This window comes from Ursus americanus, chromosome 6 (assembly GCF_024610735.1).
Source record: "Ursus americanus isolate L20-20 chromosome 6, mUrsAme1.1.p, whole genome shotgun sequence".
Taxonomy (NCBI): domain Eukaryota; kingdom Metazoa; phylum Chordata; class Mammalia; order Carnivora; family Ursidae; genus Ursus; species Ursus americanus.
The window spans coordinates 69267126-69288059 of NC_142132.1; the positions used below are offsets into that span (position 1 = coordinate 69267126).

Genomic DNA, 20934 nt, shown 5'->3' on the forward strand with positions numbered 1-20934 from the left:
TCATCCGTCAGCAAAACAGCAGGATGGGGCCAAGTTCATCATTAAGTTTCTCAGACGTAACAGCATTCAGACACAGACCAGAAATTCCAGTTGAGACAAATCTGAGGCAGAGAAGGGACGTGGAAGAACCGGCCTCAGACAACGGGGCTATGTCAGCCATAGAACCAGAAAGGCTCAAAACTCCTGATCCACCACTCCGCCCTGGGGGTACCCCAGGGGACGCCTGGCTCCTGCTCTGGCTTCCAGCCGAGTTAGAACCACAGCGTTATGGTGATAAAGGTCTGACCTTCATGCTGTCACTCCCCCAAGATAAAAGGTAGAGAGAGAGGATCCCTTTGATAGAAGGCATCACTTGCTTTTATTAGGAACCTTTTGATTTCAAGTGACAGAAAAACCCGACTGGGAATGGCTTAAGCAAAGCATGGAATTCACCGGCTCGCACAGCCCGAAGCCCCATGGGCCCAGCGGGACCCAGGGCGAGGGTATGCCCTCAGGAATCACCCTCCGGGTCCCGTGGCCCTGCATTCCTCTGTTTGCTGTATTCTCAGACTGGTCTGACTTTGTGGGGACAAGAAGGCTGCCCGGGGCAGTAGGCCTGCGTCCCACACCACCCCCAGGCCAGGGGGACAGAGTGGATCAGCCTGCCCGGCTCGGCTCCCTGCCCCGAGGCCCCAGTGCTCACTCGGGCCAGGCAGAAACAACAGATCTCTGGGACTCCGTGTGAACTCTCGTCTTTCTTTCGCCTTGGCCCTTTGGCCACAGTATCACTCATTTGTCTGTTGCTTACCTGAGGCCTAAAGTCCAGAGAAACATTGTATGCAGAGCGAAGTTTCAACAGAGGGAAACGAGAGCCAGGCCGGCGGGACTGTAGGCTCTCGGTCAGGCGCTTCGCTGAGCTGCACGGACACGGAACTCTCGAGCTCCTTTGGCTTCTCATTCTGCCTTGACACTTTCGTTTATCATCCGTGACTAAGAATGTTCCCTGCTGCTATCTCCTTACTTCTGTTCCTTTTGGGAAGGAACATATTCCCACCCTGGCTGCACCATGAGTCCCAGCGTGGCCCTGCGGTGGCTGAGCTGCGGTAACCCCGAAACACGTCTCTTCTATCAGTCTCAAAGTGATTCCAAAGCATTTTAAGTCACTTAAAATTCTCTAATTTTTATGTGCACCCAGACAGCCCTGTGTCATCCCTTCTGTGGAGGGAGACTCCCAAAGACCTACTGTTAGCTCCTAGGAAAAGTGTGGGCCTTTTTTCATTCCTGTCACAGATGTCTGGAGTTACTGAACACCCTGGAAAATCAAGGGCAAGTGATGGCCTCCAAGAGAACTTTTCAGATCAGCCATTTTAAAAGAAAATTGCATCTTGAGTTAGTTCGACCCCCTTTCTGGGCCTGAGATTTTATTCACGACTGCAGGTGGTTACTCAGTACCCATGAAGGTCATGGAAGCCTCATTTCTTCTCTAATCTCCTGGCTCTAGACCTGGAAAGGTCTGGAACCAATACACACCCCATTTACATTGTCAGTGATCACAGATTTCCTAGTGTGAGAGGTCCCACCCTCAGGGCTCTGGCAGGGCTGGGGGAGCCAGGCCACACTCGGAGGGTACCCCTCACACCTCCCGCCTCGGGCACTGGAGCTGCTGAGAGCCAGCTGGGCGACCACACGTAACCAGGGCCCGTGAAGGAGGCAGCCCTGCTGAGAACTGCCATGCCATGGCCCCCGGACCCAAAGAAGCCACTTCTGGAGTCAGGTGCACTCCAGGAAGGGACCTCGGGGCCTGGGCTGCACTGCCTGTCCCTCCAGTCCGGCTCCTCCACTGACCAGCGTCCTCGTGATGGCGCCTCTTTCCAGCCCCAAGCAAACCCTTTAACTGGCATTCACAGAATCATTTTAATGTGGGAGGCATTTGAGAGGCTTCGGGTCGTAATGGAAAGTGCTCAAGGCTTGGAATAAGACCAGACCTGGTTTAAAGTCTTGGCTCGGCCACCGACGTATTCTGTGACCTTGGGCAAATTATTTAACTTACCGAGCTTCCTTTTTTTCTGATCTGTGAAATGAGACAAAATGAAAATCTACTTCGAGAATGGGTATACATATGGGCAAGAATGAATATATTTGGGAAGGGGAGCAGGTGTTCAGTAAATATACAAATGAGACCAGTACTGCGCTACCTACTACCTTTATTACTCCCGTCGATAATACGTGGGAGCCCGCCACACGCCTAGACATGCATCTGAGAGCTCCAACAGCCGTAAGACATCTGAAAAAGGAGCGTCAAGACTTTTATCTCAATATGTCCAGGCACTTTGTAAACACATCCAAGCAAATGTGAAGTAGCTGAATTGCAAGTGGAGATATGTAAATCCCACCTCTGCATAATTGCAAATTTTAATTATAGTGCTCCATTTTACTATTAACCCAAAAGCCAAATAAGCTTGCTGCTTTACATTTGAGAAAAAAAAATTGCCTTTTGAGAAACTCCATGCTTTGCACAAAGAACTTACAAACCATGCTTAAAATAGCTCAATGGGTAGAGAATATCCAGAAAAATCTTCCCCATTGTGAAAAGGTAAAAAATAAAATGTGACATTGAGAACTTCTTTCTTTGACTGCCTTGCCCAAGTCAGGCATGCATGGCCTTGTCCCACACATCCTCGTTAACAAACCATGCATGAAGACAGAGATGGTGGCGGGTCTGCAGAGAGCAAAGTGAGGGGTAGGAGAGGTGAAGAACGGTATCATTGAAATGGACCTCTGTGTATTGGAATACTAAAGCCGATGGGTCAAGAGTTGGTAAAGGAAATGTGAAGTTCTTTTCTTTTCTTTTTTTTAAAGATTTCATTTAATTATTTGAAAGAGGGAGCGAGCAAGCACAAGCAAGCAGAGGGGCAGAGGAGGAGGGAGAAACAGACTCACCGCTGAGCAGGGAGCCCGATGCCACCCCAGAATGATGACCCTAGCCAAAGGCAGGTGCTTAACTGACTGAGCCACCCAGACACCCTGGAAGTGTAAATTTCTGATTTTCATTAAGCCACACACATAAGATTGGGATGCTGAAGGCCTGGCTTGGCGACACTTTAGTAAAATAATTGAGAGATTTTAGATTTTAGAAGGCATAATTGAGAGCAGAACATCTGGGTCACGGGAAAGTCACATCTACCGTGAGCCGAGCAGACGACATCTGGAACAAGCTAGAGGGGAGAGTTAGAAACAGCCCAGTAAACATCTGGATGAGGGCAGCGAGGATGCCCAACGTCTGGACCATTTCAAAACGTAGTTAGTGCTGTTTAGCCTGGAAAGAGGGCAGTGAAGGGAGAGAGCTGTCTTCAAAGCAGTGAAGGGTGGGCTACGTAGGAGGCACGAGGATGCGGGGTGTGCTGGCAGCAGAAGGTGTATCCAGGTAGTTGTGGCATCCGGTGACAACACAAGGAACAGACGCAGCCCAGTGAAGAGCCCACGGCCATGGCTCCCGGCATCCAGGGCTGCCTAAGAAGGCCAAAGGCTGTTCCACCCAGAGTAAAAGAGGCTGGAGGACTCCCTTCCGCGAGCAGCACACGGGGATTCTGTAATTCCAAAGGTCCATGCTAGCCTCGCTTCTGAATGCCAAACCCACGAAGGTGCTGGGAAATAACACAGTGAGATTCACGGGAGCCCCCGGAGACTAGTTGAAATATTTTGATCATATGGTCTGTCGTTTGATAAACCACAAAAGAGTGAAGCTTCAGAGCTGTTTTTCAACTCAGGCCGTCCTGTCGCTCAAGGAACAGGACGAGGCTCTGCGGCGGGCAAGGCATCAACATAAACGCAGCGCGTAAAGGCGAAGACTAATATTTCAGGGACGTGGGGCAGCGCGCTGTCTGTGGATTTGGTGTTCCGTGGTCTATACTTGTGTCCTTTCACCGGTTGGTATGAGTGTGCTCTGCCATTTCAGAAAGGATTTCTGAGAGGTTGTAGGGACGTATGAAATATGTCTAAACGTATGAATGAAAAGTCGAATGAAAGAAGATAGAAATATAGGGAAGAAGAACAAAACGGGGACAGGATTAAGGATAAAAGTGCTGTACACAGAAATGACCTGCACATTTACCACAGTGAACCAGGTCTCAGTCAGTATTTACGACTTCTGGGAGGCACAGAGCGCCAGTCAACCCATTTTACAGATGAGTTAACTGAGGCTCACAGACTGAATAATTTCCCAAACACCTAACCAAGCATATGGGCGGGAACTTTAATAGAGATTTACAAAGCTCACACTTTGGGATGTACTACCGATGCCTCAGTGAGAGCTGAGGATTAAGTAATGCTGATTATCTTCTTGCTAACTAGGGTGGGACCAAGGACACAGAATACAGAGTTGGATGTTTTTGCAGATCGATCACATAAAGTGACTCCTATTAGTTAAAGCCTAGCATGGTGCCCTCACATAGATGCTTAATGCTCATTTGTGGAGAAGGATAATGCCCAGAATGATTTAATGTTTTATTTTATTTTTAAAGATGTTATTTCTTTGAGAGAGAGAGACAGAGCATGAGCTGGGGTGGGGGTGGGGGGCAGCAGAAGGAGAAGGAGAGGGAGAAGCAGATTCCCCGCTGAGCTCGGAGCCGGATGTGGGGCTCCATCCCAGGACCCTGGGATCATGACCCGAGCCACCCAGGCTCCCCTGATTTAACATTTACAACCAATCTGGAGAATCTGATAGAAATGTAACCACCATGAAAGCTATACTTGTCTTTCAAGTAGCTGTTCAATGTTCTCCTCGTAGCGATGGTATTTTATGTCTTATAGAAGACTTCTGATCTATCCAAACAAACTCATTATTAATGGAACTTTTCATTCATTAGGGCTGAAGACAGTCAACTACTTTAGGACCAAGATATTTGCCGAGATAACCAAAAACACAAGTCAATACTTTCTAGCCTAAACATTTGTTTCACGTTAATGACGAAGTTTGGTTATTTAGTGATTGTTTATATATAAAGATCAGGGTGATATATCATAATATCAGAATGTGTTTCTAAAGCTTTTAAAATACCCTGACATAAGTGGATTTATACACACAAAGCACTATTATAACAGTACATTTGTTGTCCTTGCCTGTGATTTAAGTGGAGACCCCGGGCAGAGCTCATCAAGACAGATTTTTAAGCCGCTATTAGCCAAGAGAACATTAGTTTAACAGTGAACTTTCTAACACCGGCAAATAAGACCCAGATGCGGATTTCCTTTCCGTTTTACACAATATTGTGGGACTCGATCCATTTAAGAAATAGAGAACACCTACTATGTGCACAGACCCTTGGGGACACAAGATGAAAAAGAAAGAGGTCCAGACTTGGAGGTAAGTACAGTCTATGCCAATCCTGGGTAGAATTTGCTGATGGCCACAAGGCAAATTTATCTTCCAAAGGCAGCTGCTAGACTACCTCTCATCCCAAAGGCCTTCCTCAACCTTACCACTCCTACATCAAGAGGTGGAATCTGGGTGGGTGTGGATGGATGGGAAATGGGGAGGTCGCAGGAAGGGAGGACACTTAGGTGAAGGGCACAGCCCAAGGCAAGTTTTGGGATGAAAAATCCACAGTCTGTGAGGTACGCAGAACATCTTGGGAAATAAGCTGGAAATTGAGATTAAGACTGAGGAGGGTCTATCTCTGTGTTGTCCAGTGAGGTAGCCTCTAGACACATGTGGCTATTGAAATTTAAATTCATTACAATTAAATAGAAGAAGAAAGTGAGCAGTCATTAGCATTTGAAATAAAAACCAACAGTTTAAGATACAATGAGCTTTCCAGAACTTTCGCAGGGATCCAGATGAGATTTCCTGCCATTTCCTTACCCACCTCTTACTGTCCTGAATTGCATCACTGATCTTTCAAGCAGCCAGGCACAGGGCTCCATATTCTGATGCTTAACACAGGTGACAAGCCTGGGTTTTGCATCAGGCACTTTTTCCCCCAACAGGACTGAACATTTTCTCCAACTTGGCTCCTTCGAGAGACCTCATAAAGGCTGGACAGCCTTATACGTGCCTGCAGACCCCTCCCCACCCACAGCCAGGCGAGAGAAGGTAGACCCCTCCCATACCTAACAGCGCTAAATTGGGGACATGATGGCTCACAACAGAGTCAATGATTTGTGATACTGAGTAAGGAAATGGGAACCCCGCTCCAGAGGCCCACACTTGTAAGTAACCCACAAAAGCCGACAGTTCAAGCACCACACTGAATCCTGCAAGTGAAGGAACTCAGCAAACACAGAACCGCAGAAGCACCTTGCTCCGTGCAGGTGTTAGGATGCGGCCCTGCAATGAGCTCCCCACAGAGCTTGTCCTTTCCCCCTTCCGGTCAGGAAGCTGAAAATGGGGATGCATCTTGCTTATGTCAGATTCCAGGCCAGAAAGACTGGCTCCTAACTTATCTGAGACTAAGAGACAAAAAGGAATCTTTTGTACTAACAATAGAGTTGAAACTATCTCGCACTTTCCTGTAAAGAGCAAAGGCATTGCAGGTCCTCTTATTTACAAATGTAAATATGGTTTCAGAGCTCCAAAAAGATACCTCAAATTGTCTTCCCCTAAAGAAACTTAAAGTAACAAGCCAGTGCCTGTCATTTTCTTTTACTCTCTGGCTCTGTAAATACGCACGCTATCTCTTTAAACAAACACAAAAGAGGACTCCCGCTTCTGTGCAAAATTTCACACAGGTACATGTTACACTGCAAAAAACCTACCTCTCTTGAACATGAGGAACCTGCCAGGAACCCAGAGGGGCTCACCACTGCTTCCCGGCCTCGAGCACTGGCCCCACAGGGAGGGTCAGGTTCGATTAGTTCTCACCCAGGGCACCCCTAAATGTGAGCTTGCTGGATGCGCTGGACATAGTCACAGTAAACACCTGTCAGCGTGGGGCAAGGGGGACGGGGACTTCTATGCAGGGCAGTCAGAGACGGATCACAGCAGCGTGGGATCACACGGACTTTCTGTGTATTAACCCATTTTCTCCTCACGGCACATCTGTGAAGCAGGTCCCCTCATTTTGCCCCCATTTTACAGAAGAGGAGGGGAGGACTGAGGTCACCAGCGTTAAGTGGTAGAAGTGAGATGTGAGCCCAGGTAGGCAGGCACCCCAGGCTGAGTTTTAATCACTACCCCCCTACTGCCTGTCCCACAAGGGTGTGCATTTTAGGGTCGCAGGAACCATCTAAGGGGAGACACAGAAACCACAGACCTCCTAGTGATTGGTGTCCTGTACAAGACATAAAGGGCCAGAGTCGTGCAAAATGCAGACGCATTGTTGAGGGTGGACGGGGGTTTATGGGGCTCGGCACAGGTATGGCTGAAAGGTAGGGGAGGAGTTCTGGAGTAGAAGCCCGCCTCCTCTGCCCCTGCTGAAGATGGGCCAGCTCACCAGCATTCTCCTCCAGCACCTGTTCACAGCTCCTTCCCCTCAATCCCCCCCCTCCCCAGCCATGAGGAGTTCTGGAAAATTACCTAGTGGACGATGACTCCACCTTCACGCCTTCCCTTAAGAAGTAACCTCCCCCACTCCATCCCTGTTTGCTGCAGGAAATTTACGACCGGCCCGTCCACACAGTCAAGAAAATACATAAATCATCTTCCACAAGTTTAACGGCGCTGCAGAAACCCTGGTGTTCTCCTTTATGCTGGGCTGTGAAGCGTGCACACTCGCACGCGACACGTGTATTCCGCAGACTCACAGAAGGTACTCCGGAGAGGGGACACACGCCATCGAGCGGCAAAGTCAGCCAAGCAAATGGGCCATGTGGGCTCCCTCAACAACCTTTCCGAGGGCACCTGCGAGGACTGGGCAGTGTGAGTAAACCTATTTTTCCTGCACGACCAGTGAAACCCGGACTAGTACCCAGAGCAAATCTGCAATCAGGCCTGTGCAGTCTGGAGCCTGGCAGCCCCCACCCCATGCTGAGCGAGGAATGGAGGGAGCCAAAGGCTGGGGGTGGGGGGGGCATGCTCAGCCCCCAGCCCTGGGGGCAGGAACTTGAGCCTTGCCAGGGAAGGTCAAGGAGCAACCGGAAGCAGGAATTTTAACAAAGCACCTTAGCACCAACTTGAGGATCTTACTTGTAGTTTTTCTCCCAGAATTTCACCGGCCTAACATAGGAGGTGATGAAAATGACACTGCCGAGGAACGGGCTCAGTGGAGTAGAAAAGATGGAGGTGACAATCGTCTGAAAGAAAAGCATGGCGGAATCTGAGAATTTTGAGTTAAGGCGGAAAAACCATTTTTCAGTGTTATTCTATATCGAAATATTATTTCCGATTTTGACTCGATGTGAAAGCTGTTTTCTCGCGAGCGAAAGAAAGGAGGGCGTGTACTTGACGTCTCTGCAGACCTAGTCAGGAACATAAAACTTTCAGTAGGGTCCTGCTAGGTCTCATTTCCCCAGCGTGAAAACCAAATGATTCTCTTAAAAATCCCAGCGGTCTCAGGATGATTTATGGCAAAGATTTAATATCTAAGGTTTGAAAAGAACAGTCTCTTTTTATTACTGGGGTGATCATTAGCAGAACAAAACTGCACTGTGCTACATTTACTGAAGTATTAAGCAGCTTTATAAATAATTAAAATTAAATTACACTTTTTAGAAGAAATAAATAGCATTGTGGGAGAAGGTAGCATCTCCGTTTCTCAAGGAATCTTTTCCCACTATTCAAAAAAATATATTCTTTATGATATATCGAACACTGAGGGCTCAAGTCATGTCTGCTTTAAAAGCTAAAACTGTATACACAGGAAGTCACAGCCATGTTGCACTCTGTATGGGTTTCTGACTTCCTGGTGGGACTCAGTTTACACACCCTGGTTGAGCAGAAACAATTTTCCAATATTAAAATTAGTACTGCTGCCATATTTGGATGCAGACCAATGAATTGATCTCTAGATATCTGAGGAAAGTGTCACGAGGGCTGGTACCTCCCCAGTCTCTCTCCACCTCCCCAGTCTCTCTCCATCTCCATCGTTGGAGGACTGCTCCTAGCTGCCAGTCTCACAGGTCCCCGTGGTGCAGGGGTGACGGTGGGACCCGTGGTTGAGGTGGCCGAGGCCAGTGTGGTGCCAGACTGTCCAGGGCTTACAAAGGCACATTGTTCCTTGTCCCATGTCCCTGTATGCGGCGGGGGGGGGGGGGGGGCTCAGAGCGTCCCACTACAGGTCTGATCTGATCTCCTACAGGGCTGATCTTCCCACTTCCTGGAAGGGGGCTTTCTCACCGCTGCACAAATAGAGGTCTTATTTCTTTAGCCTGTGTTCCAAAAATTTCGGCACAAAGTAAAAAAGGAATGCCTGCCACAGACAGGAAGACTCTATGTGTCATTGCCAATCAGGACATAGAAGTGACCCAAGCGTCCAAATGCTTTCATACACTCTCAGCCATGTGCTGGGGGAGGGGTGGCCGTGGGGACCTCACCGCCCGCTTACACACAAATCCAGAAAAGGAGAACCTTGTACTGTCGCAGGCACATCCCCAAGTATTTTCACAGACTTAAGCTCAGAGTTTTGCTCAGGAATAACTGTGTCTTTTTTTTTTTTTCCCAACTTGCTATTTACTTCCAAGCAACTTCAGGAGTGAAATGACATATCCTCCATTAATAATCCATTCCGGCGTTGAACTGTTTGGGTAGCAAAAACATCTCTATGGTCCTACAATTTAAATCCAATTCCTTTTATTGTGACCTCGGCTCCCAGAGAGAGCTACAGAACAATGAGCTGCTGGGAGATCTATTATCACCCATCTGTTTTCTCTTCATTGGAGAGCTGAAAATATCTAAATACCTGGGTCACAAAACACGACAAATTAACCATGCCCCTTGTCTTGGGGAAGAAAAGGGAACTGCATGGGGGATGTCCTGGAGTACGGGTACTGAAAAATATGTGAGAATGCAGAGCCACAGGGGGATTTCTCCGATGGGAGGAGGGCCGGAAGGCTTTGGGGGGTTTGCAGAAAAACCAGGACAAAGTCACACGGAGCTGGGGCTGGGCAGGATGCTAGAGAGGCTGGCTCTGCTCTTCTTTTCGATTCTAAGTATTTCCCCCAAGATTATATCATCCATTTTTTAAATGCCAGAAACGGTTAGCCAGAGGTTAAGTCAGGAAAGCAGTGCAAGGCTGTAAATAAAGTTCGATGTGGTAGGAAAGGAAATAAAGTTTAACAGGTCCGAGGTAGAGCAGATGTGCATAGGTGCCTCAGAGGTTATTTTATTTAGGGGAAGATCAATAAAGAAATACAGCATGCTCAGGGCAAATAGGAAAGCCTGTGGGCATAACCGCTCAGGCAATAGCAAGAAACAAGGACTCCTATGAGAGCCCACGCATGAGCCCTCTTCGTTTCTTACCCACAGGGACAGGGTGACTCTGTCAAAAGCTTGCGTAGCGTACATTTAAAATGAAAACGTCTATGCAGTCCTTAAAGCTAAAAACAAATCATCTGCAGCTCAAAAGGACATTCCAAAGAGAGATTCTTCAGGCTTCCCAATATACACATTTAACAGAGAGAATCTGGCTGCATCTGCGTAATTACTAGAAGACAGTGGTCTTGCATGGTCTCTACACATAGTAAAAGGGTAAGCATTCCCATCCGTCCCTGGAGGTTACAAGCTCAGAAACTAGGAGAGGCTACCCAGGGAGAAAACATGCTAGTACAGGAAAAAGCAATTTACTAAAAAGTGCCCCGCTGGCCTGATCGCTAATTCAGTTCCAAAATGGAGCAAATTAGTCCCTTCCTGATGCCAGGATTGAACCCACAGCTTAATAGAGTGATAAAATAATTAACATTTTTTCAAAATTAGTCAAGATCCAGGCCTGGCGCTTAGGAACCTCACAGCTTTGTCTTGACGGCATAGATATCCGGTTTTCTATACTATTTATCTCATTAGATTGGGAAAGGTATAAACGTTAGCTTCCAGATAACACCTCTCTACCTTTACAACTAGTCAAGGATGGGAAGGTGTCCTGGGATAAGAGGGAGAGGGGCGACAGATCCTGTCTGCTGTCACACGACTGCAGTGGTCAGACTCCGCGGTCACTTTGAAGGCTCTGTATCTTAGGAGAAGGGAGGAAGTGGATGTCACTATCAGGGGCAGTTTAAGGAACAAAGCACGGGGATCGATTGAGTGTTCTAAAACACAGCACCAAATGCCCAGCAAAATTTCCATCTCGAATGTTCAATTTCTTGAGAATGAGTCCACCCACCAAGAAAGCTCTTTGATTTAATATGCACCGTGTGCAATCTGAGGTAGATACTAATGCCGTGCTTATTCTTGTAGGAGATATTGTCAGATATGAAGTGCTCGTGCGTGAACCCTCAGCACACAAGCAGGTCAGGTAATTGAAAGTTATGGCTCCCAGAAGGGGCTTAACTCAGCTGTGGAACCCCAAGGAGTAATTAGTATCGCTGAACTCACCTAACAAGGCATAAACAGGCATATGAAATGCGGCAGATCTGCATGGGACCAGAGTTAGGGTAAAACTGGGAATCACAGCTTCAAGTTTCACATTCTTTGTGCAACTCCTCAACCATAAATTTGCATTATCCAATAGTTTTCATTTAATAAATGGGCTTTAAACTCTAGATAGGATGCCTGAGACACACTTCAGAAATAAATAAAAATCACCGCTTGTTCAGCTCACTGTTTCTGTTTCTAAGGACTCTTTAGAAAAACCAAAATTACTGGTATAGCAAATGATTGCCGTTAAAGGGGAAAAAATGGTGTAAGAGCTCACACTCTTGGAAATTTTTTTTTCCTTAGCTTGTTCCGCCAAATAACCTTGAAACACTTCAGAAATATCAATGCAGTTTAAGAATAGGAGCACGGAACGACGTGCGTTGTAAGACCAGCAACTGGTATGCTTTAAAAAAAGGCTTTCAAACAAATGAGTCTGGAGAAGGGCATTTTTAAAAGCCTAGAATATATTATCATTTAACGATTATCCCATGTATGTTTCCATGTCTGTACACGAAGTTCGGGTCCCAGAGACTGTTCATGAATCGTCTTAACGGGCCTTGCGTGGACATCACACAGAAGGAAGTTCTAGAACTGGGGGTCACACACGCCAGTGGGGTAAGGATCCTGGGCAGGCTTTTGAAGATGAACATTCTAGGATCCACCCCCTGAAATGTGATTTTAAACGTATGTGCTGGGTTCGGGGATTTTATTATTTAACAAGCTACTCCACGGATTCCCTGACAAGTAGTTCCTGAAACATACTGTGGCAAGCACACGTTTAGGAAGTATGAATGAGGTGGGAACGAAAACCTTTGAGGACAAATTTTAGGTCTGAGTCAAGGATATTTCTGTCTAATCTCTCATTTCAAGAGTATTTTTTATTAATCTCTCTCTCTCTCTCCACTTATGCACAAACCCCACACACAATTAAGCTAGCTGTGTCAAAGTGATCTCTGCAAGAAACATCTCAAGTTTGTTTTGAGGTAAATTAAAACTAATTATCATTATGGAAAAACACTTAAAACAGACAAAGAAACCAAAAGAACCTACGAAAAATAAAACTAGGCTTCTTGGCTAAGAGCAGCTAGAAAACAAACCCGTCTATTAGTTTTTCGTCTTCAGAAGAATTTGGGTAAATCTATGTGTATCTAATTCTGAGTTTTGAGTATTACTCAAGTGTGTGATTACCAAACTCTATCCTAATATAGTGTTAGATAATCTATAATAGTATATCAGAGCCATCAGCCCTATTCACCGTGTTTAATAATAGCAGATCGATTTACACTCTTTTGCACAAGTCAACTGAATTTAAGCAGTAACGTTCCATTTAAAAGACAGGATATCTTAATGCAGATCTGGGCGTGGAAAATAGAAGAAACAGAGGAAAATAAAGTAATCCTGGATATGCATTAGGAAGCAGGAAGAGCTCAAAATTAAGCAATATCTTTTAAGGCTAAGTGGCCTGAGGGGAATCCAAAGTGCCTCCCCACATCCCCATTAAAATGTAATCTTAAAGACTTTCAAATCTTTTCATTGCCAGGGTTCAATGAAAAGCTTGCATCCGTAAAAATGTGAGTCTCAGCTCGCGGGTGAAAATAGAAGCACAAAGGATACGAGGGACGGCAAAGAGCTGAGCAAACACGTGAAATGAAGAACCCCAAGCCATCTGCCAAGGAGCCACGTACGTCATGACGAACTGTAACTTCTGAAGCAGGTCCCCGAGCTGAAAGCAGAAGAAGGAAAAGATTCATCAGAGAGGACAACCGGGGTGGCAGCTGAGTCAAGGTCACTTACAGCGAGAAGGGGGCGGCTGAGCTAGTGTTCTCCCTCTTACTCTTACCTTCCTTTGTCCTACAGGCAAGGCAGCTGCTGAGGGAACCCCGTGTGGTTCACGTCCCCAGGTTAATACTGCAGCGAGTCTGTACGTCTCTGCCTTTCTCGGAGGAGCGCACACAGTTTGCTCTTCCAGCCTTCGTATTGGGTCTTTTAGGGGAGATTCATACAAAAACCTATCATCGTGGCCACTGCTCGGGTTTCTGTGTGGTAAGTTCAACTTCAAACCCTTCAACGGCTCTTGCTGGAGACAAGAGCTCCGTACCACTGAAGTGCCAGTTACAAAGCACTTCAGAAAGCCGAGACTGGGGCGCCTGGGTGGCACAGCGGTTAAGCGTCTGCCTTCTGCTCAGGGCGTGATCCTGGCATTATGGGATCGAGCCCCACATCAGGCTCCTCCTCTAGGAGCCTGCTTCTTCCTCTCCCACTCCCCCTGCTGTGTTCCCTCTCTTGCTGGCTGTCTCTATCTCTGTCGAATAAAATAAAAAATAAAATCTTTAAAAAAAAAAAGAAAAGAAAGAAAGCCGAGACTACTCTCGACCAGGCAGCACAGGAAAACACGGAGTTCTGGGGAGTTGCAGGGGGTGAAAAGGAGAGACCTTACGTGGATGAAGGATGCTCGAGATTCAGAACAGGAACGTACCGAGAAGGATGGACAAGAATGGGTGTGCCAGGCGGGGGCCCTCTGCTTTGTGGTAAGAAGCGACAGATGAACCCCCGATGTGGAATTCCACGGCTGTTGCGTCCACGCACACTAAGCATCCTACCAGCATCTTCCCCCAACTCCACAGACATACACTCTTCGTGCCTCATGGAAACTTCAGGCACGAGGTGTTTGTTCCTAGACTGGCTAGCATAGAAGATAATAAAATAGATTCCCCAAGGCCCGGATGTGAAAAGAGAAGAAAAAATGGAACTCTTAATTAGGCTCCACAGGTATTATGTAGGACAAGAGAAGAGCACCGTGAAAAGAAGGCAAAGGTTGGGAAGCAGGGCCATTAAGGAAAGGCTCGAAGCACCGAGATCACTTAGCTGGGCAGCAGAAGGCCAACCTTGTGATATGGGGACCGAAAGATGAGGTTGCTCTGAATTGTTCCATGAAAGTGGGGCGAGGCAGGTGAGGCTCATCAGAGACCTCTCCAGATCTTCCTCTCGCCTTTCTTGCTTCCCCTTTCTCTCACTGACATCCCAGTGCTAGAGAATAACTCCAGAGTGGAGTTAAACATCGTTCGACAGGCCACAGAAGAGGAACCAAGGGAAAAAGTCCTGTAATGGCACAGTAAACAGGGAGTTCGTAAGGAGCGAGAGGCAGTCAGTTAGGACCAGAACCCCAGGGGTCTCTCTGTGTCCACAAACCCAGTGATGAAGCAGTGGAGTAGAGAGAGAGAGAGCGGGGAAGGCCACTGAGGTGGGGGACAGGAACAAAATAGAGAAAGTGGGGAGGGCAAACAAGGAAAGGACAATGGGAGAGAAAGGTGACGTACTTGGACCTGAATAACTGTAAAGAGTATGAGTCTGGGAGAGAAACACAGACGTATGGTTTTTGCTGATAACTTTTCACATTCTTTACTCTTGTTCACATGCATGGACTGCAGAGGGCTGACTGCAATTGGCTTTCCAAGTTCTTTCAGAAAGGCCACTCTAGTTCTAATCCTGGGGTCGGTTTGAGCTTCCTGAATCCATTCTGGATGGGACTGCCAGTTCCCAGTGACTTAATATTCCAACAGTTGAGAAGATGGTAGTTTATTCTGTTATGTCTGTTCCAGGTCACATCTCTAAGGTTCACAGACAAGAATAGTCTTCTCCCTACCACTTGGTTTTTCACCAGTCACTAGATGACTTGTACAGACTGAGACAGACAGTTCTAACACAGACTCAAATGCTTGACTCCTCTTAAGACAGAGTATTTTCTTTAAAGGCCAATATCATTTCCTTTCAATCCCTGCCATGAACCCAACTAGAGGAGGGACACGTTGATCACCAAAGGGGAAACTCTCAGTGCATGACACTGGGTTATGTCAAAGCCAAAGTCCCGAGAAGTGGTGCCGGGCTCTGTCGCATTAACTTGCTCAGTCACACCTAACCAAATTCTAGCACACAAAATGCCTCTGGATCTGAAACCCTCTAGTCACTCCACTGTCAAGTCTAGTTACTCAGAATTAACTTTGCAACTGGTGCCTACGTGAAAACTACAAGTCTGAACGAGATTACCTTATGTGATGCATGACCCCCCAAATACCCGACCAGTGAATCAGCGGTTATGGAGAGTTACTCCTGGAGGATTTTCCATGTATGACTCTATTCTGGGAGGCTTTTCAGCCACCTTGTGAAAAGCTGATAAGTAGTTCAGGCACAGCAACTACAATCAGACAGGAGCCCTAGGGAAAGCCTCATCTGCAAGTTTAAAGCTCTAAGTGAAACTTGGCTGCATTATGATTCAACGAATCTATTACAATTATTTTTTGCTTAGCACAGCGACTTGTATTTACATATAAGCAAAACCAGTAATCAGGCACACGCACTCTCATGCTCTAATTGCAGCTGAGACCCCAGGTATCTTTGCTCTTCTCCTGTGTCGATGCCTCGGCTTTTTCATAAACCTTATGCAGAATAAAATACAAGTTTCGTGAAAGATTTTCAATATGAGGCTCATAAAATAGACTCTGCCGTTCTCAGTGAAGGAACCAGAATGCCTGAATGCCAGTTCTTTGCATGTCTAGGATTCCTCCAAACACAGGATTTAATCTCCTCCCCAAAGCCCCCCAGAAAAAGGACGCACTGTAGATGTCACAGATGTCAACACGGTGCAATGTTCAAGGGCTTGAGGACAGGCTGCCTGAGCCTGAATCCCAGCTGGCATCTGCCACGGGGATGATAACAGTACTTCCTTACAGTGTCGTCTGAGGATTGAGTGACTTCATCCTTGTTCAGGACTTAGACCAGTGCCTGACAATTGTAAGTGCAATATGAGAATCTGACAGATAGCTGCTGGGACAAGTAGAGGTCATATTCTGAGGATGTACTTGGCTCGCAATCAGGAAATTCTAGAGCCTCCCTTTAAAACAATGGAGACTTACCAAGTGTAGGTCCTCCTAGTTTCCAGAGGAGGGAACCAGAGTCAGGGGGCCACATGGGCTGCTTAGGTCAGAAGTGAATCACTGGCCCATGTGAAACCAGAGGTCAAAGTGCTGGCCTCGTTTTCTGCCTGGTGGTGGATATTTCTACCACCAAACCTCACCGTGTCTCGTCGAGGCCAGGAGCCCTTCTTAAAGACAGCGGCAGGAAAACCTGCCTGACACGCAGCAGCGGAGGACGGCAACTCCTCTACCAAGGCCTTCCTGCTGACAGGCAAGGGACAGGGTCCCAAACGTGGACATGGCAAACGTGGCCACGGCCACCATCAGGGACCTCTTCTCCATGTGCACAGTGACGAAGAGCTCTGATCCATCCTGGAACGTCCCTTTCAGTGTAAATGCCCAATTAATAAAATCCAACACCATCCCAACAAGCCTGGAAACATTCAAGTGGCTCTCAGAAAGGCACAGCTGCAAGAAGATGGCTATGGCTTCTGTATTGTATTCCTAGAAGTGTGGAGAGGTACGCTCCGGGTGAAAAAGACCCAACTTTGTATTTTCCCTTTACACTTCATCCTTCCCTTCAAGAGTGAAATCAAGGGAAAGAATGAAAAATCCGTGGGTATTCAAACGGTGATGCCTAAGCACAAAAGGAAGCCTAAATGTTGAATACTAATGAAGAGCGGATATGAAGAGGCACTTGACGTCCTATTAGACCATTGTGTATAGAATCATGAAGCATTTAAGATGAGATGGATTCAGTGGAAACAGCAACATTAACACCTTTCCAGTAAGTGCCGCCACATACAGTGTAACACTGCCCTGAAGCACTTTGAATAGAAATCCCACTTAGAGTAGCTATGAAATTACATCTCTGTAGACAGTTCAAGGCCTCTGCTTTTATGAAGCTTATCTCACTTCTAATGTTCTGCTTCCAAGATCCTAAATCTCAGCCCTATGAAAGCACTTCACAAGTTACCCGAGTATGACTACAAGAGAAAACAAAATCATTTGGGCCTTTTCCACTGAAAACACTAGGAAAACAGTAAATAAGGTCACAGTGGAATGATTCTGGCTATTTTCCAAAGAAAGGCACCATATATATTCTCACTTCCAATGACCCTTTCTGGGACTATCTTGTCCATCAGGTGTAGACAGTGCTGTTATACCTCTGCTATGGGCATATGTTATTATGCCATCTGCACACGTTCACTAACTATCTTGAGAAAAATGTCACTAAATAAGGACGATCCAATCCTTTTCCTTGCCTAATACATTTTGAAACAAGACGAATGCCACCTTTCCTCGGGGGACTCTCCCCCACCAGCAAAAAAACTCACAATTTTTTGGACATTTTTATATTGAACACTATCTTAGGGAGCTGCACATAAGCTATTCCATTCGATGAAAGTGGGATTTTTCTTCCCAATCCCAACCACCACCTTTCCTCCTATTGCTCTAACCCTAACCCTAGCCTTACTGTCTCCCAGAGTAGCTGTATCGCATAACTTCTCTCTTCTTCTTCTTCTTCTTCTTCTTCTTCTTCTTCTTCTTCTTCTTCTTCTTCTTCTTCTTCTTCTTCTCCTCCTTCTTTTTCATTCTGTGGTCAGATTCAGCTAGTTTCCTTCTCAGAAAGATATGCAGCTTGTGATTATGAACGTCTGAACGTGAGGAGGCACACAGGGCTGAAAGGAGTCCCAGGAACCAGCCGCTGAGTCAAAGCTGCACTGAGCTCAGGATGAGAGAACACGGAGGGAACAGAAGCTACTGAGTGCTTGGGAAGGAGGTGATATGAGGAGCAGAAAAATGTTCAAGAAGAAATGGAAAAAGCAGAGCTAGTAACACCTCAAATGTGGGACACCACTTTTGGGGGAAGGGGGAGCACCACTTTTACAGAACAACAGATTGATATCAGCAAACATGATAATTAAATATGGGGACATTAACTTTAAAACAGAAACATTCTCAAATAAAGCCTGGCAAGATGCATTAGAATTTTGTAAGTTAAGTAACCATATTCAGGTAGAGTTACAACGGTTTACAAGATTGAATTTCAGAAGATCAGAAACACATTCTATTTCTGTATACAATGTGTGTTGGGAGCTTATTAAATAGCACACAGTTTAGCTAAATATCGATGTGCTTCAAGGAGCATGGTAATGCACAAAGGTCACCATCCCACTGTAAAAATTATAGAAATAATCTAAAAGATTGTAAGGAAAGACGTAATTAATAGTTGAAGTCAAAAGAAGGGAAAACTTCCAATAGTAAGAACCAAAAAGGGAATTTAAGATGAGAAAAATAGGGGCACCTGGGTGGCTCAGTGGGTTGTGTCTGCCTTCAGCTCAGGTCATGATCTTGGGGTCCTGGGATTGAGCTCTGCAATGGGCTCCCTGCTCAGTGGGAAGGGAGCCTGCTTCTCCCTCTTCCTCTGCCCCTCCCCACCCTCATTCATGCTCTGTCTCAAATAAATAAAATATTAAAAAAATAAAATAAAATAAGATGAGAAAAATAAGTCTGAACTGACACTGGAATGACCCCAAGAGGATAAAACGTGGGTGTGGGCAGCTTAGGACTTGGATTTTAATCGACTTGAAGGGCTGGCTGCCATGCCCACAAAAAAAAAGTGAATTAGAAAAACCCCACCTACCAGTGCTGGGAAAAAGCAAAAACCTTTGCCTTCCTCCTAGTGTAGAGTAGAATCTGTCATCCATAATACACCAAAACGTTAGCCATCGTAATGTGTAAGAGGGGAGATTTTTAGGACATGCATTTCAGAAAATGATAGTTTAATTAGGCAATAAATAAATAAGCATAGAAAACATTTGGCCAATAGAATGCCTAAGCTTTGTCTGAGAGATAGACATATTTGAATCCTGCAGTCAACTGAAAGAGAAGAATAAAATGTTGAAGCATATATGCATTTTAAAAAATTGATGACTTACTGGAAAGAGGTCCTAACCAGTGCTGAGAATTAGTATCATGCAAACTTCTTTACAAATCACATATGAAGTCAATAATAAAATGATGGCAAAATAATACCAGCAACGATCACAAACTTTGCATTTAGGTGTGTCCTCAACAAGTAAGACACTGAATTATTTAAAAATGGTAACATGTAGAAAATGAATAACAATAAGGGGTGGCTGGGTGGTTGAACGTCGGACTCTTGGTTTCGGCTCAGGTCATGATCTAAGGGTCATGGGACTGAGCCCTGTGTTGGGCACCGTGCTCAGCATGGAGTCTACTCGAGATTCTCTCCTCCTCTCTCTGCCCCACCCTCTCTGTTTCTTTATAAAAAATTAATTAGTTAAATGTTTTTTAAAAATGAATGACAATAAAAAGCACTAGTACCAATCATAACTCATGACCCAACGAAAGCACTTTGTAGAGGGAAAAATACAGCCTTAAAAATGTACATCTTAGGGGCGCCTGGGTGGCTCAGTCGTTGAGTGTCTGCCTTCGGCTCAGGGTGTGATCCCGGTGTTCTGGGATCGAGCCCCACATCAGGCTTCTCTGCTAGGAGCCTGCTTCTTCCTCTCCCACTCCCCCTGCTTGTGTTCCCTCTCTCGCTGGCTGTCTCTCTCTCTGTCAAATAAATAAATAAAATCTTTAAAAAAAAATGTACATCTTGGAAAAACTTCACAGTTTATATTGTATTATATTATATATATACATATTACATATATATAATGTATATATATACATATATATGTAATGCATATATGTATGTATATATTATATATTATATATTATATATTTTTAATATAAAAAATGAACAAGAATATCATAATAAAGGATATTATAGATGTTCTTATCTATTAATATAATGCAGAACTCAATAAAATATTTACAAAATTAATCTATAAATGTATAAAAGTAATCATAATCAAATTGGGTTCATCTCATAATGGCTTTTTTTTAAAAGATTTTATTCATTTATTTGACAGAGAGAGAGAGCACAAGCAGGGGGAGCAGGAGAGGAAGAAGCAGACTCCCCACTGAGCAGAGAGCCAGACACAGGCTCAACCCCAGGACCCTGGGATCATGACCTGAGCTGAAGGCAGATGCTTAAATGACTGAGCCACTCAGGCACCCCTCATAATGGCTTAATACTAGAAGAATGTCAATATAATTCACAAAACGAAGAAAGTAAAAAAAGAAAAACTGTATGATGCAGGAAGGATATGGAAAAATAAACTTAACACTCACTGAAACATATCCCTTCCAATCTAGTAATAAAAGAGTTTCTCTTACACCTGATGAAGGATATCCATGCCATATTACATTCAACATGCTGTATTTAATAGTAGAATATAAAACATCAGAATTATTCAGGCCAGAGGTATCAAGCGAGATGAATCTGATTAACCTACACCGGAAAAGTGAAAGTAGAACCATTAAAGGAGACTAAAATCTAAATCTAAGAAAGGAATAAGGAACCCGGGGTAAAATTTATAGTTTATCACCTGTGAGGTGCAGTTTGGAAAATGAAGCTGAGGAGAGAAATAGGGATGATGGCGGATGAGAGTCCCCCGCAGGGGT

The 20934-nt window shown here is 45.4% G+C and overlaps 1 protein-coding gene across 1 annotated transcript in view; it reads right to left on the reverse strand.

Moving 5' to 3' along the window:
- PCNX2 (pecanex 2) overlaps window positions 1-20934 on the reverse strand; it is a 293441-nt gene that overhangs the window by 71300 nt on the left and 201207 nt on the right. The window contains exons 22-23 of the mRNA XM_045783277.2: window positions 13097-13205; window positions 8102-8231 (exon numbers count right to left, since the gene is read on the reverse strand). Coding sequence (XP_045639233.2) covers window positions 8102-8231; window positions 13097-13205 — 239 coding nt within the window. The remainder of the gene's footprint in view (window positions 1-8101; window positions 8232-13096; window positions 13206-20934) is intronic.